The 22315-nt window shown below is 26.4% G+C and overlaps 1 protein-coding gene across 1 annotated transcript in view; it reads right to left on the bottom strand.

Moving 5' to 3' along the window:
* LOC113555596 overlaps nt 1-22315 on the bottom strand; it is a 104540-nt gene that overhangs the window by 67038 nt on the left and 15187 nt on the right. The window contains exons 14-39 of the mRNA XM_026960044.1: nt 22067-22237; nt 21882-21991; nt 21375-21566; nt 21116-21244; nt 20856-21043; nt 19901-20083; nt 19269-19542; nt 19031-19172; nt 18802-18975; nt 18389-18684; nt 17086-17326; nt 16826-16974; nt 16042-16227; nt 15724-15893; nt 14343-14566; nt 13999-14161; nt 13178-13403; nt 12831-13044; nt 8528-8793; nt 7184-7384; nt 3882-4124; nt 3643-3795; nt 1441-1689; nt 1048-1197; nt 686-948; nt 349-475 (exon numbers count right to left, since the gene is read on the bottom strand). Coding sequence (XP_026815845.1) covers nt 349-475; nt 686-948; nt 1048-1197; nt 1441-1689; nt 3643-3795; nt 3882-4124; nt 7184-7384; nt 8528-8793; nt 12831-13044; nt 13178-13403; nt 13999-14161; nt 14343-14566; nt 15724-15893; nt 16042-16227; nt 16826-16974; nt 17086-17326; nt 18389-18684; nt 18802-18975; nt 19031-19172; nt 19269-19542; nt 19901-20083; nt 20856-21043; nt 21116-21244; nt 21375-21566; nt 21882-21991; nt 22067-22237 — 5084 coding nt within the window. The remainder of the gene's footprint in view (nt 1-348; nt 476-685; nt 949-1047; nt 1198-1440; nt 1690-3642; nt 3796-3881; nt 4125-7183; nt 7385-8527; nt 8794-12830; nt 13045-13177; nt 13404-13998; nt 14162-14342; nt 14567-15723; nt 15894-16041; nt 16228-16825; nt 16975-17085; nt 17327-18388; nt 18685-18801; nt 18976-19030; nt 19173-19268; nt 19543-19900; nt 20084-20855; nt 21044-21115; nt 21245-21374; nt 21567-21881; nt 21992-22066; nt 22238-22315) is intronic.

The raw sequence follows: 22315 nt of genomic DNA, 5'->3' as shown, positions 1-22315 counted from the left end.
TATTTACAAAAATAGTATACTATTAGTTATTATGCGTAATAATATTATAATTTAGTTATTATTATTATTATTTTTTTTTTTTATCAAATAACTATTAAAAACAATGTTTTGCAATATACCTAAAATGAGTACTTCATTAGGTATGGGTAATAAAAACATTTCAATATACGTCTTAATATAATATTATTGATTTAATGACAACGAATAAATCGTCGATCCACTTTCGAACTATTCTAATAAAAACCAAACCTACAATGGAAACAAATAGGTACCTATTACTACAAAACATCTTGTTACCATATCACAAAAATATTATTAATTATAATGATGATAATATTGAATACATACTGCTAATGGAAACGAGCTATTTGCGGACGCCCAGCCACTGATCCTATATGACTGGTCACCGATCATAATCGCATCGATTCCTTTTCGACCATCCTTTGCAAACAATGATCCCAAAAAGTGAACGTTCCTGTACATTATTATTATTATATTTGTATGTCAAATCATTAATATAATGAAATAACCTTATTCAATTATTATAATTCTATTATGGAATAAATTTATAAAAACGTTCGAAAATCAATAATGTTATACGAATTTTGAATAAGTACTTAAAGCTGTAATGTTTTGTAACATATTATAATATTAAATATGATAATGATGTTGTGGTTTAGCTGACCTCAATCCCTCCAGCGACGATTCCAAGTTAAGAGTGATCGACTGTTCTTTTAAATGAGCTCTGGCCTTCATTTCGGCTTTCCGAGAATAGTTGAGGTATGATTCCAGGAAATACGACTTAGTGTCTTTCTGGTGGAAGTACTGTAAGCTACCTTGCACGTGGTTGAGCACCGCGAACGGTGTTACGATTTCACCACTAAGCTTTATGAAATTGTATCCGTCTATCTGCCAAGTACTTTTGATGTCCAACACTACCTCGTTGACCTTTTTCGCGGCGTAACAATTTTATTCGGGTGTCAATAATGTTATAGTGATAATAATTTAAAAATGATTACAAGTTCATGTATTCACGCCTAAACTCACCTGTGACACCGTTGGTCTGCTGATCACGAACTGCACGTTTTTCTCTATCTCTGTATAATCTTTTTTCACTTGAACACGGAACACAGGCAATTCGAATAGTTTTGATGTCACGTCCACGTCCACTATCGTATCGAAGTAACCGTCATATACCTGTGAAAACACACGACCAATATTATTAATATAATTGATGGTTGCTCGCAGGTATGGGGAAAGGACTAAAGGAGTGCGAGAAAAATGTACAAATACATTTGGAAAAAAATAATTCTTATTAATATAATAATGATAAAAATATAAATTATTGAATCAAATTAATAAATTTATCATTTCAATCATAGTTTGCCCTTCCTATTAGGTTTTTAAAGATTAACTTAAATAATATCATTAATGTTGTACCTCCATATTGCCTATGACAAACATGTTGGTGTAGTTAGTCTTCACCGTGATGTTTGTTTCGTAAAAATGTTTCAGTATTTTTACACTCATGCTCGAGTTACAGAACTCGAGGAGCTTGAACGGCGAAGTTAAGTAGAACTTGATCTCATAAATACCAAATGGAACGTTGTTTGCCAAATCCGGGTCGTCCTGATCTTCTGAACCGGGATCCGATAAAGCCGTCGTTAAAAAGTCAGCGTCGAGAGTTGTCTGTAATAACGTAAAAAAATATAATCGATTTCATACATTAAAACGTAACTTGATTTTATTATGTATTAAATTGAATTAAAATAATATTATTAAGGACTAAAGATATTTTTTTGATTTACTCTGTTTATTAAAATAAAAACCCGACATACCACACAAATAAACTACACAATGCATAACTATAAACTGTTGTGTAATAAACGGTGAAATATCAGCTAGCTATAAATATTATGTTTCGTAATTTTCCTTTGTGAAAATTAATGAAAAATTAGTTTGAATGGTTGGAATTTAAATTTTTGCATCTTTTTTATATTTTTATTTATTTAACTCAATAATATTATTATTTGTAGTTATAATTTTTTTTTATACATAAAAAAAATAATTATTGTGTTTCAAACTTATACTATGATATTTTTGAATAAACTTTTGATTTTTGAACATTAATTAAATACCAAACTAATAGTTTAATCTATTTCCCAATATTAATTTAATTTCAAATTAATTACTATCATTTCAACGAAACACTAATGTAGGTAGCTACGAAACTTCTATAGTATGAGAGTTATAATAATATTCCAATAAATGAGCAAATACAGTAATACTAGAAATTGGAATCCATGAAATATAACAATATTTGAACTACCCGTTAACGGCTAAGTAAATCTTAAAATACCGGAAATTTTTGTAACATTTAAAATATAGTTTAATACAAAATTAAATAGTATACCAAACATGTATTTGAATTTATTTAAATGCCATTTTATATTAAAAAATAGTTTAAATTCTAATAAATACTCCTAATTGTAAAATAACCCAATAACACTTTTACACATAAACAGACATTTACTTATATATAGTTATTACGTACAGGTATATGGTATGTGGTACTTTCAAGCACTTTGATTGTTAATATTATTATAATTTCAAAAAACAAAGTTATATTTAATAGTGTTTCTATTTTATTTTTATTACACGAATAAAATATTTGATTTTTTGGATATGTTTCAATATATTAAAACATGCTAATATTAAAAATAAACTAATATTCTTTGCACGTGGGCAGTTCATTATCTTAAGTTTAAACTGGGTAAATCAATTTAATTAAATAAAAAAAATATCAAATCAAATAAAATGATTCTCATCAAATATGTAAAGTATGTAAACCTAAAAAGAAAATAAATATATTAATATTCAATTGAAATTTAAATAATCTAAAAATCGTATTACATGGTAAATAAGAAATTCATGGTTATTTGACTATTTAGTTATTTAACTAAAAAATATTTTTAAAGATTATTAATATATAAGTATGCTACTAATTTTTAATTGAATTGCATAAGTACGCTGTAAGAAATGTATCGGTAACGCCTTTTAAATTTGTTGTTACCATAAAGATGTGCCTAACTGTGACTAATTTAACAAAAATATTAAATTATTTATTTGGATTTATTTGGATGTTTCTTTCGCAATTTTCATGAAATACTCTTAAACCACCTGTGTGCAAATTCCAATTGATAGATTGATTGATTGACATATTGAACTAAAAGTTATTTTTTGAAAACAAACATTACTGCATTACTTATACATAAACCATCAATACTTTCTCTTTCCCAATCATAGTCTAACGCTCAACATTTTTATTATTCTAAAATAAAAAAATATAAAATTTTCTGATCATAATAATACTTTATACGTCAGATAAATAAAATTTTATTTTTTTTTTTACGGGGCACAACATACGGCTGTCACTTTTCTCGTGTAATAGATATAGTATTACAATGCACCAACAAAATTATTTGTATTATTCTCGTATTCACATAAAATATTAGTTTGAATATATTGATTAAATTTCACTCAAGTAATGTTTATTGATTTAATGAGTTTCAATAAACAAAATTTTCGATGTCTGAAAATTCGAATTTATAGTTAGATGTAATTTTACTTTTTGGGAATTACCGTTAATGTTTTATTGAAATTGACCACAGATGCGATCAAATTGGATATAATATGATTTTCGTTCTCGGCAAACACCGCAAACTCTGAAAATATCCTCGAAAAACGTTCGTACGAAGTTGTCACGTTCAGTTCATTTTTGATATCCATAAAATTCTGACAACAAAAATAACATAAGCTTACAATGATAAATGATTTCCCCAAAAATAAAACAACATCGATTAAATTATCATATTGTATACCTTTAAAAATAATTCGTCTATCAATGTGACCTTTACGATTATTGCCGACAGGCCGACTTGTGTTGTATACATAATATCTTTTTGTGTTACATTGAAATTCGCAATCACTGAGGGATAGTATGCCGTGTCTATTTCAAAAAGCCCGTTATAGAGCACCATTGATAACTCAGCGTCCTCGTCATAATAATATTCGTCTATTTCTTCAGGTCTGGGTATGGTTGCGTACACGAGTTTCACGCCTATCTAAAAATGTTATGTAAAAAATAAGATTATTATTATTATTATATGGCATACCGGCAAATCTAGGCTCAAAATTTTGGGGAAAAGGCTATAATCCCAGAAAATAATTTTCCAATAAATATTTAAACCAGTGGTTCTCTACCTTTTTTTATTCATCTTTCCTTTAAGCTTTTAGCCACTAGAGTCAAACACTGCGTCACCCTAACATCAAAATAATAAACAATCTCACTGTATATTTTAGAATTATTCTTATATTAAAAAAAAAATATACAATAATACACTGAAAAATAATAATTAATAATACCTATACACTTAATTTGAGTTATGGGTTCAATAAACGTGGACACTTTAAACTTTAAATTGACAATTAAAAAAAAAATAAGAGCAAAAATAATAAAGATTTTTATAAATTTAATGGGAAACTTGACCCTGGTGGAGATTTCGTGTTACCCCGGTTGAGAACTACTGCTTTACTATAAAAAAAATTGGGTATAAGTCGATATTTGAAGAGTTTAATTGCTATTCCAATGATTGTTAGGTTCTTAGGTAGTAAGTACCTATATTTTTCGTTATTATTATGTATGTATTCAATACATTAAGATATATCACCTGCAATTATTGTTTGAAAATTATTTAATTTTAATTTTGATGCTCTTAATAGTATAAATTCGAATATTATATTAATATGTGTAGCTTAAATTGGCGAGGGAAAAGACGCAGAAGGATGGGCACATCTATTAACTTTAAGAGCATCCTTATTTTAGATTATTTTCATTGAACCGGGGGAGGTAAAGCCTTTTAAAAGGTTTATTTTACACATAAACAAACACAATTATGTTTGAAATTTGTATTAAGTGCATTTTTATTAAAAAAAGATATGTCATAATTCATAATCAATGATATAAATATGGAATTTGCGAAAAACTCTGTCGGTACGGCACAAGTTGAATAATTTCTAAATTATTTAAAGATGTTAGTGAGTTAAAGATATCAATTTATATTTTATATAGTTTATGTCTACATTTATTAAATTAATTTAATATATAATTGTATATATAAAACAAACAAAAACCGTTACCTCTTTCTATAAAATTATTAAATATTTTAAACAGCATTAAGTTTTTACGTGCAAAACTCATTTTCAGGAAAAGTATATTATCATAACTTTATAAAAAATAAAGTTGTTACAGGAATTTCAATTAATACAAAAAAATACAAAATTCTTGAATATTTTAGTACCAACTCTTGAAACGGTCACCCTTTTCGTCGTTTACCCTAATTAAATATCAACTTATGATTTTTAAATGGCAGCCTCGACTTATATAAATATTTTTTTTAACAAGTTTATCATTTTTAATGTACATTTAATATAATCCGTTTGGTAACGTATAATTACTTTAATTTGGTGTTTTTTCAAAAGAAAGAAACGCTTAAATCTTTTTTTAAATATCATAATAATTATAAGTCACTAAATATTTTAAAACGGTAAATAGTGTTTTATTGAACAAGTAATGACAAAAACTAATATATTTTGTCATAGTTGTAAGTTATATTTAATAATTCATAAAATTAATTTTGAATACTCTCATAAAACTGTGTTTTGTTGTAAAATTGTTTTGTATAGTATTGTTAATTGTTATATCAAAAGTATTTTTCTTTTACAGGTAGAATAATACATTGTTTGTTAATACAAACAACTTTTATTATTAAAATTTTTAAAAAACGCTTGAATTTTTCAAATTAAATTTCTCAATAGCTTTATTACTAGGTGTTTAAGTATGTGATATTATACGGTTTTTTGTATTCTATGGTTAGAATTTAATAAAATCAAATTCACAAAATATATATTCCAAACCAGTATCACCTTTATCATCATAATATACTTAATATTATATAATATTATTCAAAAACGCGTTTTTTTTTTATTTAAAGTTAGTATTTATTTATATACAAACCATTAGTACCTACTAGGGCTAGGAACTTTATAAGAGTTCGCATGTTTTCTAATATTCATTAAAAACATAGCTTAGTGATAATATAAAAGATTGTTTCATAATACCAGGAATCTACAGTAATTATTTTTTTTTTGCATATTTTGAATATTTTACTCTTTTTTATGTGTTATTGCATATTTTTTTATATTTTCATTTTAAGTGGATATTTTACTTATACTTTTAAATTATAATTTAATTTATTTTTAAATAATTTAAAAAAATGTTTAATGTAAGTACCTAAAAAAATATATTCGATGAAGTTAGTGTGAGTAGTGTTTTCCTCGTCTTCAAGAACATTTATAATTGAAATTATGAATTACCGATATGCTTTTATCCACGCACAGACGATACATAACATATCGTACCTATATGCATACCTATTACCTAAAATATTGTTTTTATTTTTTACAGTAACTAATAGACTTCTACGGGTCATGCCGTCACGGGATATCTATCATTGTTATTACTTGTTCGTCAATTTTATATCTCTTATAAACTAATGATATAGTTATTGCTTAAGTAGTATTCTCCCCGTTTGTATCAGCATTTATATTTGAGATTAGTGTTAGTAGTCAATGTCTTATATTTGCATTTATTTATTTATATTTTACAAAATAAATTAATAATACAGTATTATTAATACTACCTAACAAAAAAAATATTTTTCTGGTATAGTGTTGTTAAAATGTTTTAATTTTTAAGGCATGTTTTAAGAGGATATTTAATGTGTTTAGGGCATAAATAAATGCATATTTTTATGTTTTGGAGGGCACAAAGTCCCTAACTCTAGTACTTGCATTAAAAAAATATATATTTTAAAAATTTTTCTTTGATGGGTACCAATAAAATAATATTACATAACTTAATACTTATTTTTAAATAAAATTTCATAAAAAATCTATGAAACAAAATTTTTGGATAAGATCGCCAAGTATATATAAATATAGTTTATTGCGTATTATTTACGTATCATAAAAATCTATTTTCTAGTGGCTGTGGTATGGTTTCAATTTCTTATTTTTTTGTATTGTTGAATGAGAATAAAGTATTTATAAAAATAATAATCACCATTGATAAATCCGGCAAAACCGCTCGGATCTCGCAGTCAATGTCATCGATAATGTAAATTTTTACAGTAGCGCTGCTGTATGTAAACTTCTCCACAGGCGTGTATATCTGTAAAGCGTACTCAAAATCGGACCAGCTGACGTAGTGCGAAATTCCAGCAAAGCCCAGTACGAAATGATTCCATCCTAGCCGGAAGTCAGCCTATAACAATCGCGATATTGATATAATAATGTACAAGGTATAGTGATTACTAGTTTATAAATATTTTACAAGTATAACAATCGAACTGCGTACGATAGCGCAACGAAAATATATTATTGTTATTAAAATAATTTTGTATAAACAGCTAATGGCAGTTTTTATTTTTTTTGTTGGAATATTGTATTGATATTATGGTAAATAGTGTACAAAGATTACAATAGAAAGTTTTCAATTGTGTAACTCGAGTATTATACCAAACGTTTTTGATAGAAAGTTTTTAATTGTATAGCACCTAAATGTTAAGTTAGTTTTTTGAGACACCGGCGTGGCATCTGAATCTATCTCACAAATTATGTGTATTTAGGCTTTAAATGTGGTTTTAATTTTAGTGTCATTTAGAATTATATAAATGTTAGTTAAGACTGTAAATAACAGTTTAAAAAATAGCTTGTGTATTTATTGCATAGAATATTATCAGGGTTGTAAACTTTCTGAATTTGCATATATTTTTACACGCTCAAACAACATAATTTATTTTATCAAAATAAACTTATGTCAATGTATAAGGTCATTACATTTATATATGATATAAACAAAACTTAAATTATATATTATTACGTATGTCGACGTCAATATGTATAGGTATGTTAATATTTTATTAATGTTGACTTGCATAAGTCTATTTGATAATTTTAATGAGTGAAAAATATTTTTAAAAATTATTACTTTTATATTAACACTCAATAATTCTTATTTCTTACTTGCTTATAGGAAGTATTAAACCATGTCATTTTAAATGAAATAGACAAATAATTTTGAGTGTTTCAATAAAAATGATGATTGAACATTTTTTTTAAAAGTGCTTCTAAAAAGTGTTTGTTTTAATGAACGTAAAACAAAGATTATTATAACAGTAATTTATTTTTGGAAAAGATATTTTTCGTATACCTAGTTTATAATATTTATTTTATTATTTTTAAAGCATTTATGGTTTTAAATTATATTACCGCATGTTGTGGACATATCGAATTCAAGGTCCTGATTGTAATATTATATAATTTACATATAATATACATCCTACTAAGTTTATTAAAGTATATCAACGATATATTTTATAGGTATCAGGTGAAAATATATACTTACTAATTCACTATTTAGTTTACCGGCAATGATCAACTGTCTTAATGGATCTACAGGTGTGTTGATACGTAACTTAAGATTATAGTTGGATAGGTTTTTGTACAAGTAACGCAATTCGGTTCCTAATTTGAAGTGATCACCGTATATATCGAAAAAAATGTGTTTTTCTCTCGCTTTGTATCCTATTTTTCCGTATAGAGTCTTGTAACTTTCATAAGGAGTTGAGATTTTCAACAATATTTTGCTATTGTCGAGTGGCATGTATACACCTAAAATATAAAAATAAAATATTATTATAAATTGTTATTGTTGTACATGATATATTATGTGCGTATGCGGCGTAAACAGACAAAAGAAACACGTGTGTAAGTTTTCGCCAAAATTCGGGATAAAGATCAGCACTGAATTGCTGTTGTTACCTAAAATACACTTGCAGATGACGATAATATTCTGTCAAAAGAGGTTTGACAGTGACATTTTAGAAAACTACAATATGTCAGTACAGCATATTATAGTTATACACCTGTATTAGATTTTGGATATAATGATAATATTATAGATTATACGTATTATATTAGATTATATTTAATCTAATTGACTGTTTAAAACAAAAAATACTTGCATTATGCGTATCATCATACACCGAAATGACAAAAACATAAATAATGTTATCATAATAAATCGATACTGAATTTAAGTAGCATACTGACAACTAAAAAGAGTAAAAAGAAATAAAAAAAAAAAGTGAAATAATATCATTATTAATGATCTAGACTTCAATAATACCCAAAAACGATCTCTATTCAATAATAAAAACTTAAACAACAACTTTCGGTTAATAAATTAGAGCTCTCAGTGCATAAAATGTAGACGTAAAACAGGATTATGTCACACAATAGACACTTGGTCAGGAAATTACTCGGAAACTCGAAGTAGATAATAATAATAACCAGGTTACGTATCGCTCATATTATACTCATACCCAACGGCCAACTTACTCACAGTTTCTTAATGAATATAAAAGAACCTGAATATTATGATCTTCATACGTAGTTAACTAAAATATAAATAATAATATACTTATTGTAACTATTAATGCCGCACTTACGAAAATGTCAAAATAAATATTAACATTTTATAGTGATTTTACCCTAAGGCCTAAAATGTCTTTTGAAATATATTTTTGTTATATTATTAAATTATTATTTTATAGTATTTATTCTTTTAATTTTGATAATCAATCGATGTAAATTTGTATTTCGTATTTTTATTACTATTATTGAATAATAATTCATGAAAATATTTAGCTTTGATAACTAGGGAATATTAAGCATTATATTTTTAAAAAAACATGGTGATATTAACATAATATTTGCCTTACTATTGATCGTTTGTATAATATCACAAAAATAATAGTGATCAACAGTTCTTATATTTCATAATTTTATATATTATGTTGTTGCCAATTTTGGTAGGTACAGCTATCAGGATATATGTAGGTAACTTATTTCTTCCTAACCTACCTATGTTTTACTACCTGCTTGGCTGCTTGACTTAATTTTAAAACTCAGTAGTTTTCAGTCTTAGATAACCGGTTTAGAAATGTTCTGTTTTATACATTACACAAAATATATCATGTTTTCACTTCTATTCATTAGACAATTAGCGACATATTTAAATTAAATGTACACAAAATAATAATATTCACATGATACCAAATGTCTAATTCATATCCTTTGTATAATATTATTAATATGTATAATATGTTGTTTATTAAATTCGTTTTATTCGCTGACTTAACTAGTTAACTCTATAAAACGTATATAAAGTTACATTAACAAAATACCTACTATTTTCTTCTTTGAAGAGATAAAAATATTATCTAATATTTATTATAGCACTAAGTTATAAGCAAATAATTTTTGTAGGTATATTTTGTAATAAATGTTTGTCTTATATTACCATATAGGTATAGATAGATCATTAAACATTTTCAAGGTGAAAATTGAATATTTGATTGGTCTGTTTTTTTTTATCTATACAAAAATGGAAATTATTATGAACTAAATGAACTATTGACGTTTATGAAAAATGAAACAAAAAAAATACACAATGCACATATTATTATTATATTTTTAAATAGTTAACTATAGGTTATGGGTATCTAGTGTTAAAATTTGGCGATAAATTAATATAGAATATAAAATATCTATTTTCACTGTTTTTAGGTCGTATAAGAAATTAAGTGTTATTAATTTATTATCATTAATATAATTTAATGATTCAGTCACAATGTATACACTATACAGTAGGTACATTATAATAAAGCTATAAACCGATATACTACACATATGCTATTAATACATTATACATGTAACACACCGAAACAATGAAAACAAAAAACAACACACATTTAAACGTTATTGAAATTAATTAAAGTTTCAATGCCAAGGTTAGGTAATAACACAAATACCATCGTAAATAGTTTTATTCATCAACAATAGGTATCAATATTAATAATTTTTAACTTCGTTAAACGGTCAAACGAGAAACTAGATACTTAATTGAACGACTATATATACTATAATTCCACGTGGATTCATTTAAATTACTTAAATTTTATTCCTTATAATTAGGGAACGGATTTGTATACATTTGCATATTTGTCTGGGTAATCGTATTATATTATGCTAAGTACGTTTCTAGTATTATGAATTTAAATAATTTTTAATGCATAACTTTGCATATTTTGACATTTTTTAATATTTAGTGTACTTAAATTTTATGATTTTAAGGTCATATTATTTCGATTATTAATGCACATTTCGATCTTTTGTTACAAAACATGTATTTTGGAATAATTTTATCGATAGATTTTATGGGGAAATGATTTGTATACTATGGATGTTTTTAAATTTAAATAGCAAATTCAATAATAACTTTTGTTTTTACAAACTATTACCAATATTCGTGTATAATTGGTACTCGGTAGTATATCAGGGGCAAACTGGCCAAAGAAACAATTGTACGATCGTCTCCCTGTCCCGCAAATCTCAATCATGTCACCATATTAAAAATTATACATACTTATATATTATATTAGTAAAATACCATTTATTTAATATAATCGTAAACAATAATATGTTATCATGGGTATATAAATGTAAGATGGCTCATAATGTTCGTTATAAAAATACGAGTAATATAATTTAATAATGTCACATGAGACGTATTCAACTGATCAAACCAAACCTATATGCAATTTAGTACCTATCTTTACTCTAAAGATTTTGATTTTCTCACATAATTCTTAACGTAAGTATGTGTATATATGTAGGTATATGGAATATAAATATACTGTATACAAGTATAAGTATAATGTATGCATGCAATATTGAAATATACCTATATTAGAATAACTGTAATATAAATTATTAAACTTAATTTCCTTCCTGAAAATCTTAGCCCGTGACGAATTCATAATATATTAACTGTTAAATAATATTTACCTTTTAATCATTTATACTTTATCTGAAAAGTATAGTAGATATGTCCAAATTTTAAACGCATATAATTCAATTATAATGTTCTTACTAATTATTAATTACTAAAAAAAGCCAAATCTAAATATATTGATTGGCCACGGAATTACTAAGGGTGATACGGAACTTTCGGGACGTAATAGTGTATATTCATTTTTTTAATTTGTATTTATATAAATCAAACCCAACAAAATAAAATAATAATATCGTATATTCTGACATTCAAACTCGCGCAACAAAAAGCTAATCGCGTGATGGCTGTGGGACTTTTACGTTCTCGTAAATATTTGTTAATATTTTTCTATAAATAAACTTACGTAATCTAAATTCGTAAAGCTTAAAAACACCATAAACCCTGTATAGTATATCGTGAATAAATATAATATTTATATTATTTAAATTAAACCATTGGATACGGAACACGAACAAAACAGTGAACCAACTTACAAGTACAAAAGTGGTTATACTAAAACGTAAATTGAAGTCAGAAAAATAAATAATACTATAAGTACTACTATATTATTAATACTATCAACAAAAATAAATCGATAATTCAAAAATTAACAATGCTTATTAATACCAGTGATCAGTAGTCTGTTATTAACCGAATGATTAAGTTGTGTAATTGCTTATCCGACAAACTTTGTCGTTTAACGTGGATTATTATTGACTATACAGTTATCAACCTCGTTGACAATAGTAAGCGAAACTAATTTTCTATTAAAAAAAAAAATGCTGTATTGTGTTGACCAATGTTATCTTACCGTGGAACTCGACTTTGAAATTACTAGAATCTATTTGTAATCCGACGACGCCATTGAGTTTCTTTTCTTGTATACCGACTTCTGATTCAAAGCTAAATGTTTTGTAATAAAAAAACGGGGTGAGCGTAGTCACTGAACCGCTGTAAATGGTTTCAGTCTTCGTGCTGTTAATTTTCCCAGTCAACCCCAACGATATTACGTATTTCGGATTTATCTAAACAACGTAAATTTAATATTTATCGTAACAAATTTACAAAATGTATCGAACAAGTTAATATAGTGTCAAATGATATAAAAAAAAACCAAAAATAAAAGTGTACATTATTTAGGTTTAATAAAATAATAACCTGCAGTAAGACAGTGGTGTTGAAACTGTTGGTACCATAATTGTGGTTGATATATATGCGAATAGCGTTAAGATCTTGCAGCGAACTGTTAACAGCTGTATTAAACGAAAATCCAAATTCTTCGTCTAGCGTCTGGTAACCGGATTGTACATCAAAGTCCAAGTATTGAGTACCTTGCCACATTACACTGCCGTTTGTGTGCAAGTTCTGCGGTCCAATCATAACGCTATAACATCAATATAGTACATTACACACAGGTAGCTACGCCGTTTTAAGGCTTACTAGAAATTAATATTGAATTTCAAAGTTTAATTATTTTAGATTAAACGTTTAAATAATAAACCTAAACACGTAGGTAAGTTTTTAATACAGATTACATGATATTATATAATGTAAAATACCTTATATTATTGGCGCAAATCGTGTCGTTATAATTAATAAGAAAAAATATCACCTTGAAATCAAAAATAAATTTATTTAAATTTTTTCGAAAAATTATTTTTATTATAATTATAGTAATTTTAAGAATTTGTTAAAAGTTCAGTTTTTTTACAGTTCTATTAACATACACAAAACTTAATATCTATATATATCGTAAACGTAAAGTATTAGTTCTAATTTATTAAAAAATATGCCTAAAACGGTCCATTTGAAATATCTCACTGTCAAATCTCAGTATACAAGACATGAACCATTATTCCTGGACAATATACATTTTTAGTTATTTTATTTGATTATATTTTATTAAAAACGATCACTATCAGTTAAATCAGTTTTTAGTATTTTTACACTATAGTCTATAAAATATGGAATCACATTACCTTTGTTCGTATAATGTTTTCACCCAATTTTCGAATGGCGTGAGCATCTTACAACCAATATATCCACTTCCTCTTGATAGAAAATCGTTTTTCAATATTAACGAGAAGTCAATTTTTGACACTGGATCCCACTCGATTGTACTTAAAACAAAATAGTGTTGCCCTGCGTGGAATTTATAATTGTTAAAAACAAATTGATACCTCATGATAATAAATATTATCATAATATAGGTAGGTACACCTATTAATCTTGAGCATGTTATTATAATAGCTACAATCACAATAAATTATAAAAACTGAACCAGTAAACTGAGCACTTCTAATTTCTATTGTTATATTCGTACCCATATATTTCAATTCTAAATCGATGTTCACTGTCCGACCAGGATATTCTATCACCACCAAACCTAGAAATTGTTCACCGTCCACGATGTCGCTCGTATTCGTTTTGAAGGTGACTGAAAATTTTTGATCAGGATCTCGATTGGCGTCCCATTTTATTTCAAAAATCGTATGAGTATTCCATTCTTTAGCAAATCCTTTACCATAAATTGATATGTCTCTGTACCTAGATCATGCCATTAACACACATCGTTCGATGGTTACTCATATAATGATGATCTAGTATGTATTATAGTATACTAATAAAAATTAGGCACATTTTACGAACGAGTATTATGTACTTTATAGTTTATAAAATTAGGACCATTTAATAGTAAAATATAAATAAAATAAAAAATTAAATAATTTGGTTATACAAATTGGACTCTATTTTGGAATATTTTTGTATTTAATAGTATTAACTTTTGTACTACCCGCCTTATTCAAAATTACCCATTATTACAATATTTTATTTTACGATGTCAAGAAGTAACATACTAGTAAAAAGCACAACGGAGTATAGTTTTTAAGTGGTGGCAAAAGGGGCTAACCTCATATTCTGTAGGTTTATACATTTTTTTAGTTTTTAATAGTTAATTTTTCTGTGAGTTAAACTGGACTGTTTCTAATTAATTTAATATTAATAACATTGTATATGAATTATTAATGTGTACAATAATAATTACTAATAATAAGTTAAATGGAGATATTTTATAAATTTATATTATACTCGTCTTTTATAGATTTAGTAAGTGGTTAAAATTATCTATCCATAATCTCGTGACCTCGTACGTCGTACCCATATAATATTATTTTAGTTTGAATAACGCTCAATAGCTAATTTTCCGTTCTGAATAATTAATTTTACTTTATTGTTTTTTACATTAAATTAATTTGATCTACCAAACTTAAAGTTAAGAATATTATTTAAGGTTTCTTTAATTTCATTAATCTTGAAGTAAGTTATGCTTATTTTAAATTTAAAACAAATTTACATTTTTTAAATGTTTAAAACTTATTTTAAAATTAAAATATCAACGAAAACAAAATACACCAGGCACTAATATATATATATATATATCATCGATTCATGATAATATATTAAAAATAAGAAGAAAATAAAATTGATTATTCTGATAGTAAAATTTGCCATATTATGCGTTAGTACGATGAAGATTTAGTTCGTTTATTTAATTAATAGCTTAATTAAAAAAAAAAAAAAAAATTAACCCAAACAATAATATTAAAATTTAACAAAATCTACACCAACAAATGAATATTTAGGCGGTCAGAAAACATAGATAATAATTATTATTATTATTAAATATTATTGGATTATCATACTGGTCCAGATGCATGTCCAGAGTTATCTCGTGATGTTTCAAGTCGATCAGATTGGACACCGAATACGTGCTTGTGTTTAATTTCAGTTCACCGTATGATTCATATTGCAACATATTGGAATGAGCCAAATGCCTCAAGAGTATAGCGTGCTTTGTGTTGTTGTGGTCCACCTGTATACACAACAAACGAATACAATAAGTCGATTTTTTATGTTATTTAAATAGCCGTTTAAGAGTTTTATCGATTTGATCTGTGTGTTCAACATAATATTAAATAGACGGCACTCGAACCAGGCCCACTCGTTGGTATTATACTGACCCACGATTCCATTCTGTATTCCTCGTCTGATACGTAGATTCTTCCCATGAACACTATGTCGTTAAACAAGTGAGATTTTATTAAAAGTTTGAGCGTATGACTCGTTAGGTAATATGATGAGTGGTCCTGGTATAGCCCTCTTGCAGTAACGTTTTGTCCTCCAATCCAAGTTCCCGCAAAATCGATCTAAGCAAATTAATAATTATCAATGTTCAGATCATGTTCTAAACAATGTATATTTTATTTACATTAAATATATACAGTAACGGTTTAGTATATAAACAAAATTATGATAACTGACCGATAAGATATAAGAATATAATACGTAATTTGTCGTGATTCAGCGATTATCATCATACTTTATTTTATTTTATAATTATAAATCATAATACAATATTATATTAAACAAAATAAGTTAACTAAAAAATGTAGTACCTACTCAAATATAATAATATAACGATTATTTTAATTACTCAAAGACAAGAAAGACAAGTATTGACATAATACATTTTTGATTAAAATAATCAAATAGTTGTAATACAATTTAATATAATTAATATTGGTGTTGTAGATGACTGGTATTTCATTTCTATGCTAATTTACTTAATGTTATCAGATTAATTAATTGTAATTTAGATAATTAAAACCCAGGAATCATTGTAAAGTATTAAAATTAAAAAATACAACTAACAATATTTTATAGGCTAGCCCGTCCATTATTGCTGTTTTTTGCTATCTACTATACAATAGTAAATAACGGGTATGTTGACAAAATCATACTCACGTCATATTCGTTCATGACTTTTTCTTTGACCACAATGTGTACGTCCAACGGGAATTTTCCAGACGGTATTGTCAATTTGAATCTTGTGTCTACGTTCAATAATATACTCGGAGGCATAAGAATGTCGAGCTTAGCAGTGATATTTTTATCTGTGCACGTTACAAAAATACAGTGTGAATAATATATTGATAACACGTTGAACACGCATTTTAATAACGTTTAAGTAAAAATAAATTGAACAAGACACAATTGGTTTGTACCTGGCGCATACTGTACAAGAACTGCGGTGTTAGACATCGTTTGCGTGTCCTGATGGTTTGTTATGAACTTGAATAAAATGTTGTCCGCCACCTTAGTGACGAATAAGTTTATATTTATTTTGTTACCCGAATAATATTTGATTTGTGTAAATCCGAATTCGACGTGTAACTTTTTACTGTTGTCCTTTAGGCTAGGATAGTTGATGAAATCGATACGACATTCTGTGTGACCTTGTGCTTTCTGAAATAAGAAGAAAATATCTTTAGATTAATGAATTTAGTGAGCTGTAATTCGTATAATTATAAAATCCAATTGAGCCGTAATATGATATAGTAAATAATTAAATTATACTATTAAAATAAATATCTGTACAAGATAATAATATAATCTATGTATATCTTTTAACCATATTTTACATTTCCAGCATAATATTTTAATACCAATATAATTTAAACAATGACAATATTTTAAAATAACCTTACTGAATGGTTTTAGAGGCATATATTAAATGGAAAAAATTTCAGACGTTGGATGGCGTAGTGGCCGTGGCTTTACGGAAAATATAATCAAACTATTGCAACGATCAAAACGAATTGACAGAAAAAAACAATCATACGAATTGTATAGTCGGGATTTTGATGTTTTTTTTTTATTATTATTATTATTTGAAATAGGAAAACTTTATTTAGGTCACATATTTGACTCGGATTTTTGAATTAACTTTAAATAACCCTAAAAAACACATTTCAAAATGCTCAATCATTATTTAGATATTTTCATATATCTATAGAAGTTTACAAAAAATACTGAAAACTGAGGTTTAAACACTGGAGTTCAATTTATTTGTCTACTTTTTTAATAGTAAACATACGTATTAAATATGTTTGCACAATTTTTTACATTTACAATAAATTAATAAAATGTTCAATTTTGTTGAAGATGTATTCGTTCGTATTATCAACAAATATTTATGTTTGACTGTTATGAATTTTGTTTAGAAAATACTTAATATTCCAAGAATTTAATGCAACTCATACTTCAATGATATTTTGTAAAGCAAGTAAAGTACTGTTAATCGTAAGTCTATACATAATTCCTGTACGTTTTATATTAAATATGTATCGGAGGTATACAAATAAAACATATGAACTTCAGTCAAAAACGTTATTAATATAGAATAATATAGATAAGAGTATATTAGTTCCGATGGGTACTATATTATTATAATTAATATTTTCACATAACATAGCGTGCACCCATGTGTTTATGCGCTTATAAACCAGATTTTAATTTGTAATCTACCTGGTATATGGCAGAAGTCTGATGATTGATGTGTGGATAAGCTGATGATTCTAATTGCATGGTTCCCTGTAATGATGATAAGGCTTTGGTTGAACGATCACTGATTTTCACTTCCAGTTTTATCGTGTCTAGAGTTACAGCTTTGTCGAACGTATATTCAAATATCAAATTTAATGCGGTCGACGCATCGTTTATTTTGATGTAACCGACAATTGTAGAATCAAACTTGGTAGTTTTAAATGTTAAATTGATATCGCACTGAGAGATTCCTTTTTTTTCAACCCATTTGTATTGACCTAACATTCGATAACAATTATTATGTGATTATCTTATTATTTAAGTAATTACAATATAATAAATTATAACATAAGTTTGATAAACTGAATAAGAATATTAATGATAATAAAAACCACCTTCGAGTTCAGCAATTCTCCTCGCGTTTATGTCAAGGTATAATTTTGGTAAATACAAACGACCGTATTTTTCATTTTCGATTTTGAGTTCCATGAACAGATCGAGGTGTTTTACATCGTTAATATCTAGTGTGAACGTCATCAACTTGTGCAACGGAGAATTCCTATACAAACCTAAAAACATTGTTTCAAAATAAGTTATTTTTAGACAAAACTACAGAAATAGTACCTAAGGCTTGTAGCTGAATGGTTTTTCCATGAACTATTAAAGTAAAATTTTGCGTTTGAGTGTCCATTTCCAGAAGTGCTTTCATATAGTGTTTAACTTGAGATCCAGGTGTTTCGTATATAAAACTGATGGATGAGTTTTTCTAAAACAAAACAGTAGCAAATACTCATCTTAGTTTTAATACTAAGCCTATATAATACATAGATACCTACGCAGGAACAAATTGACATTGACTTACTTTTCCAGTGAGCCATTTGTATTCCATTACGTATTTATTGACTTTCACATCCGATTTAAGTAGAAAAATGTTCAACCTCAATGGCCCGTTAAATATCACCATAGGTGATTTAATTATTTCAGTAATGTTTGGTAACCGATAATTAGTGTACAATTTAAGACCCATCATTTCTTCAAGAACAGGCAAACTATAGGACAATGTAGAGGGAGTCACGGAATTTCGATTTGGATTTACATCGACATCTAGTTTATGATTTTCTAAAAACAACTCGGATCTGTCATAATATGAAACAAAATTAATAAATTAAACGATGTAAATGTACAATATTTTTACTGCAAATTAAAAATATCTAAGTTCAATTTTAAAATATTATTATTATTTATATTTTAATTATAAGTACTTAAATCGCTTAAATCAAGTCTATAAATCTTAGATATTTAAACAACAATAATCTAAATACCTAAGTATAATATTATGTACGGAAATAATACAAGTTTTTGAATAAATATAAAATAAATTATTCATATCGATAAAATAAGTCAAAATATTATTTAATATGCTTAACTTGTTAACAAATATTATTGTATTTATATTGTTGATAAATATTTTATAGTCAGAACATCCATACGTACTCGATGCTAATAATATCGGATCTGATCTTCGGCAAATCAAATACCAAATTCACGAATTTGTATCCCTTAACCTCCGTGGTACCTTCAAATGCAGTTGAAGTGTACAACTTTGATTTAACTTTGGCTTGAGTGGTCTCGTAATGAAGATCCATAGTCATTGAGCCCTCCAAATTCAAAGCTAGACTGTACATATTTCGTAGAAATAAGTAATTTATTTAAAGTTAATAAATGAGATATTGTATTCCGCATACGACAATAGTATTACAAAATAGAAACCAATATAACTATAATATTACATAATACTAAAACATTTATATTATATAATTTTGTCAAAACTTTATACAAATATATTTAAATAAATCAATCTCGTTTCAGAGTAATTGTTCATGTGTATTTTAAAAATTAGAAATTAAAACGCTCAAAGTATGCTGTATAAAACTAAACCAACTACTAATGTTCAAACAGTAATTTTAATTTAAAATTCTGAAACAGAATAATATTAGTTTTAGAAATGTTGATGCTTTGCATGATGATAATTGATTCTTTGAAATATACAGCACTTTACATTTTAGGTACTTACAAAATTACACTGCTATTTATTAAAAATACATAAAACTATACACGATGTATGTAGTGTGTACACGCTACATAAATCATAATAAATATCCGTAAATCATAATAACAGGACTATGGGAAGTTAAAATATATATTTTCTAAAATGTGTAGATGTAATATAGTTTAGAAATTTTAATATAAAGATTGTTTTTTTTAATGTATATATTATAGAGATATGCGATAACATGCCAAAATTAAAGGAAAATAATTGATTTGTTTAATATGAATAATAACGTAGCTAAAAATATATTATGAGATTTCTTCATTCGCAAAAAAACAAATAAAAATTAAAACCAAGATAATAATATTATCATTATATTTTTCCTGAATTTTAATTTACCTTGGATACAATTTGGTTAACAATTTAAACTCCCCAAAGTTTTTGAAGGCATCTGCGTTTATGTAACTTGACATGTTTAAGTTTACTACAGAAGTACCTACGGCGTCTAATATCAAAGGCATGCCAATTCCAGTAGGTACAACGTATTTTAAGTCCATAAACATGGCAGATTGGTCGTATTCAAATTCCTATAGAAAAAGTATAAAGTACAATTTTACTTGGCGTATGCTAAAAAGTTAAAATATCACAGAAATATTTACTCGTCCGTTCATGAAACTTTTCATAATATTATATACATCAAAAGAACGGATCGCTTTGTTAATTTCGTCTACACCATTAAGACGCAAAAATTTTACTTCGTTTCCAAATACTTTAATTGCCAAGGATATCTGTAGGAAAAATAAAATAAAAATACACGTCGATTAATCGCTTTTAAGAATTTATCTAGAAAAAAGTTTAATACTAATTTCATTAAGAATCAATATTGTATAATATTTTTCAAATTAAATTATCACTGACCTTTGGTGGAGGCACATTATCGAAAACGACATTTGGCAATTCGTTAATCCTATCCTTGAGGGTGTCAGGCATTAAGCTTCGCACAAAACGCAAAGCATCCAATCCTTTTTTTACACGTTCAGAGCTAAATACACCTCCGGGCTTAAATAATGCTTCTATGTAGTTTTCAAAGCCTTCGGCATATACTTCTAACTAATATGACAATTATTAAATTATTAAAATCACTTTTTTTTTTTTAATGATTTCGTGTATTAAATATATATATCAATACAGGCAAGCAAAAATTATTTTTAATAAAATAAAATAAAATTCTTTTAAATACTTATTAATTAAGTATTTCCATTTATCGTCAAAAATCAGAACTAATAAACTAATCTCTAATTATTAAACTGATAGAGAAAAAAATAATTGAATTATAACTTTTAGTTTTAATTACTATGAACTTTGACGTATTGTTCAATTATAGCTGTAGATTTTTTTTATTATTAATACTAATTAAACACTTACTTCAAGTATGTTAATGTATTCTCCAAACAGAGTTAACGTGATGTTTGATGTAAACGATCGAGGTAGATATGACTTTGGAGAAAATATCACATTACTGTCGAAAGATCCGCCTTGATAAAATTATATTTGTAACAATGATTAGTAATAATTATAATTCAAAGGGTCAAATCTCCAAAAAATCTTACCAACGCCGTATTCGCTTAAAAAAAATGAATTTTCGTAATTTCTAGAAAACTTTCGTATGTCAGTGTTAAATTTCTTATTTATGTCACCAGCTAACATGGTTTGTAGCTCTAAATAAAATGGTACAGATGTCTTTTTCAGGTTTTGCAAATGTGTCCAAACAAAAGAGCCGACTACAAAAAAAATGAAAATTATGATATTAAATATCATCATATTATTTAATATTATATTCTACTGTCTAATAAATTCTC

The sequence above is a fragment of the Rhopalosiphum maidis genome, chromosome 3 (genome assembly GCF_003676215.2).
Source record: "Rhopalosiphum maidis isolate BTI-1 chromosome 3, ASM367621v3, whole genome shotgun sequence".
NCBI lineage: Eukaryota > Metazoa > Arthropoda > Insecta > Hemiptera > Aphididae > Rhopalosiphum > Rhopalosiphum maidis.
The sequence above is the reverse complement of the archived record's forward strand: the minus strand, read 5'-3'. Positions and strand labels throughout refer to the sequence as shown.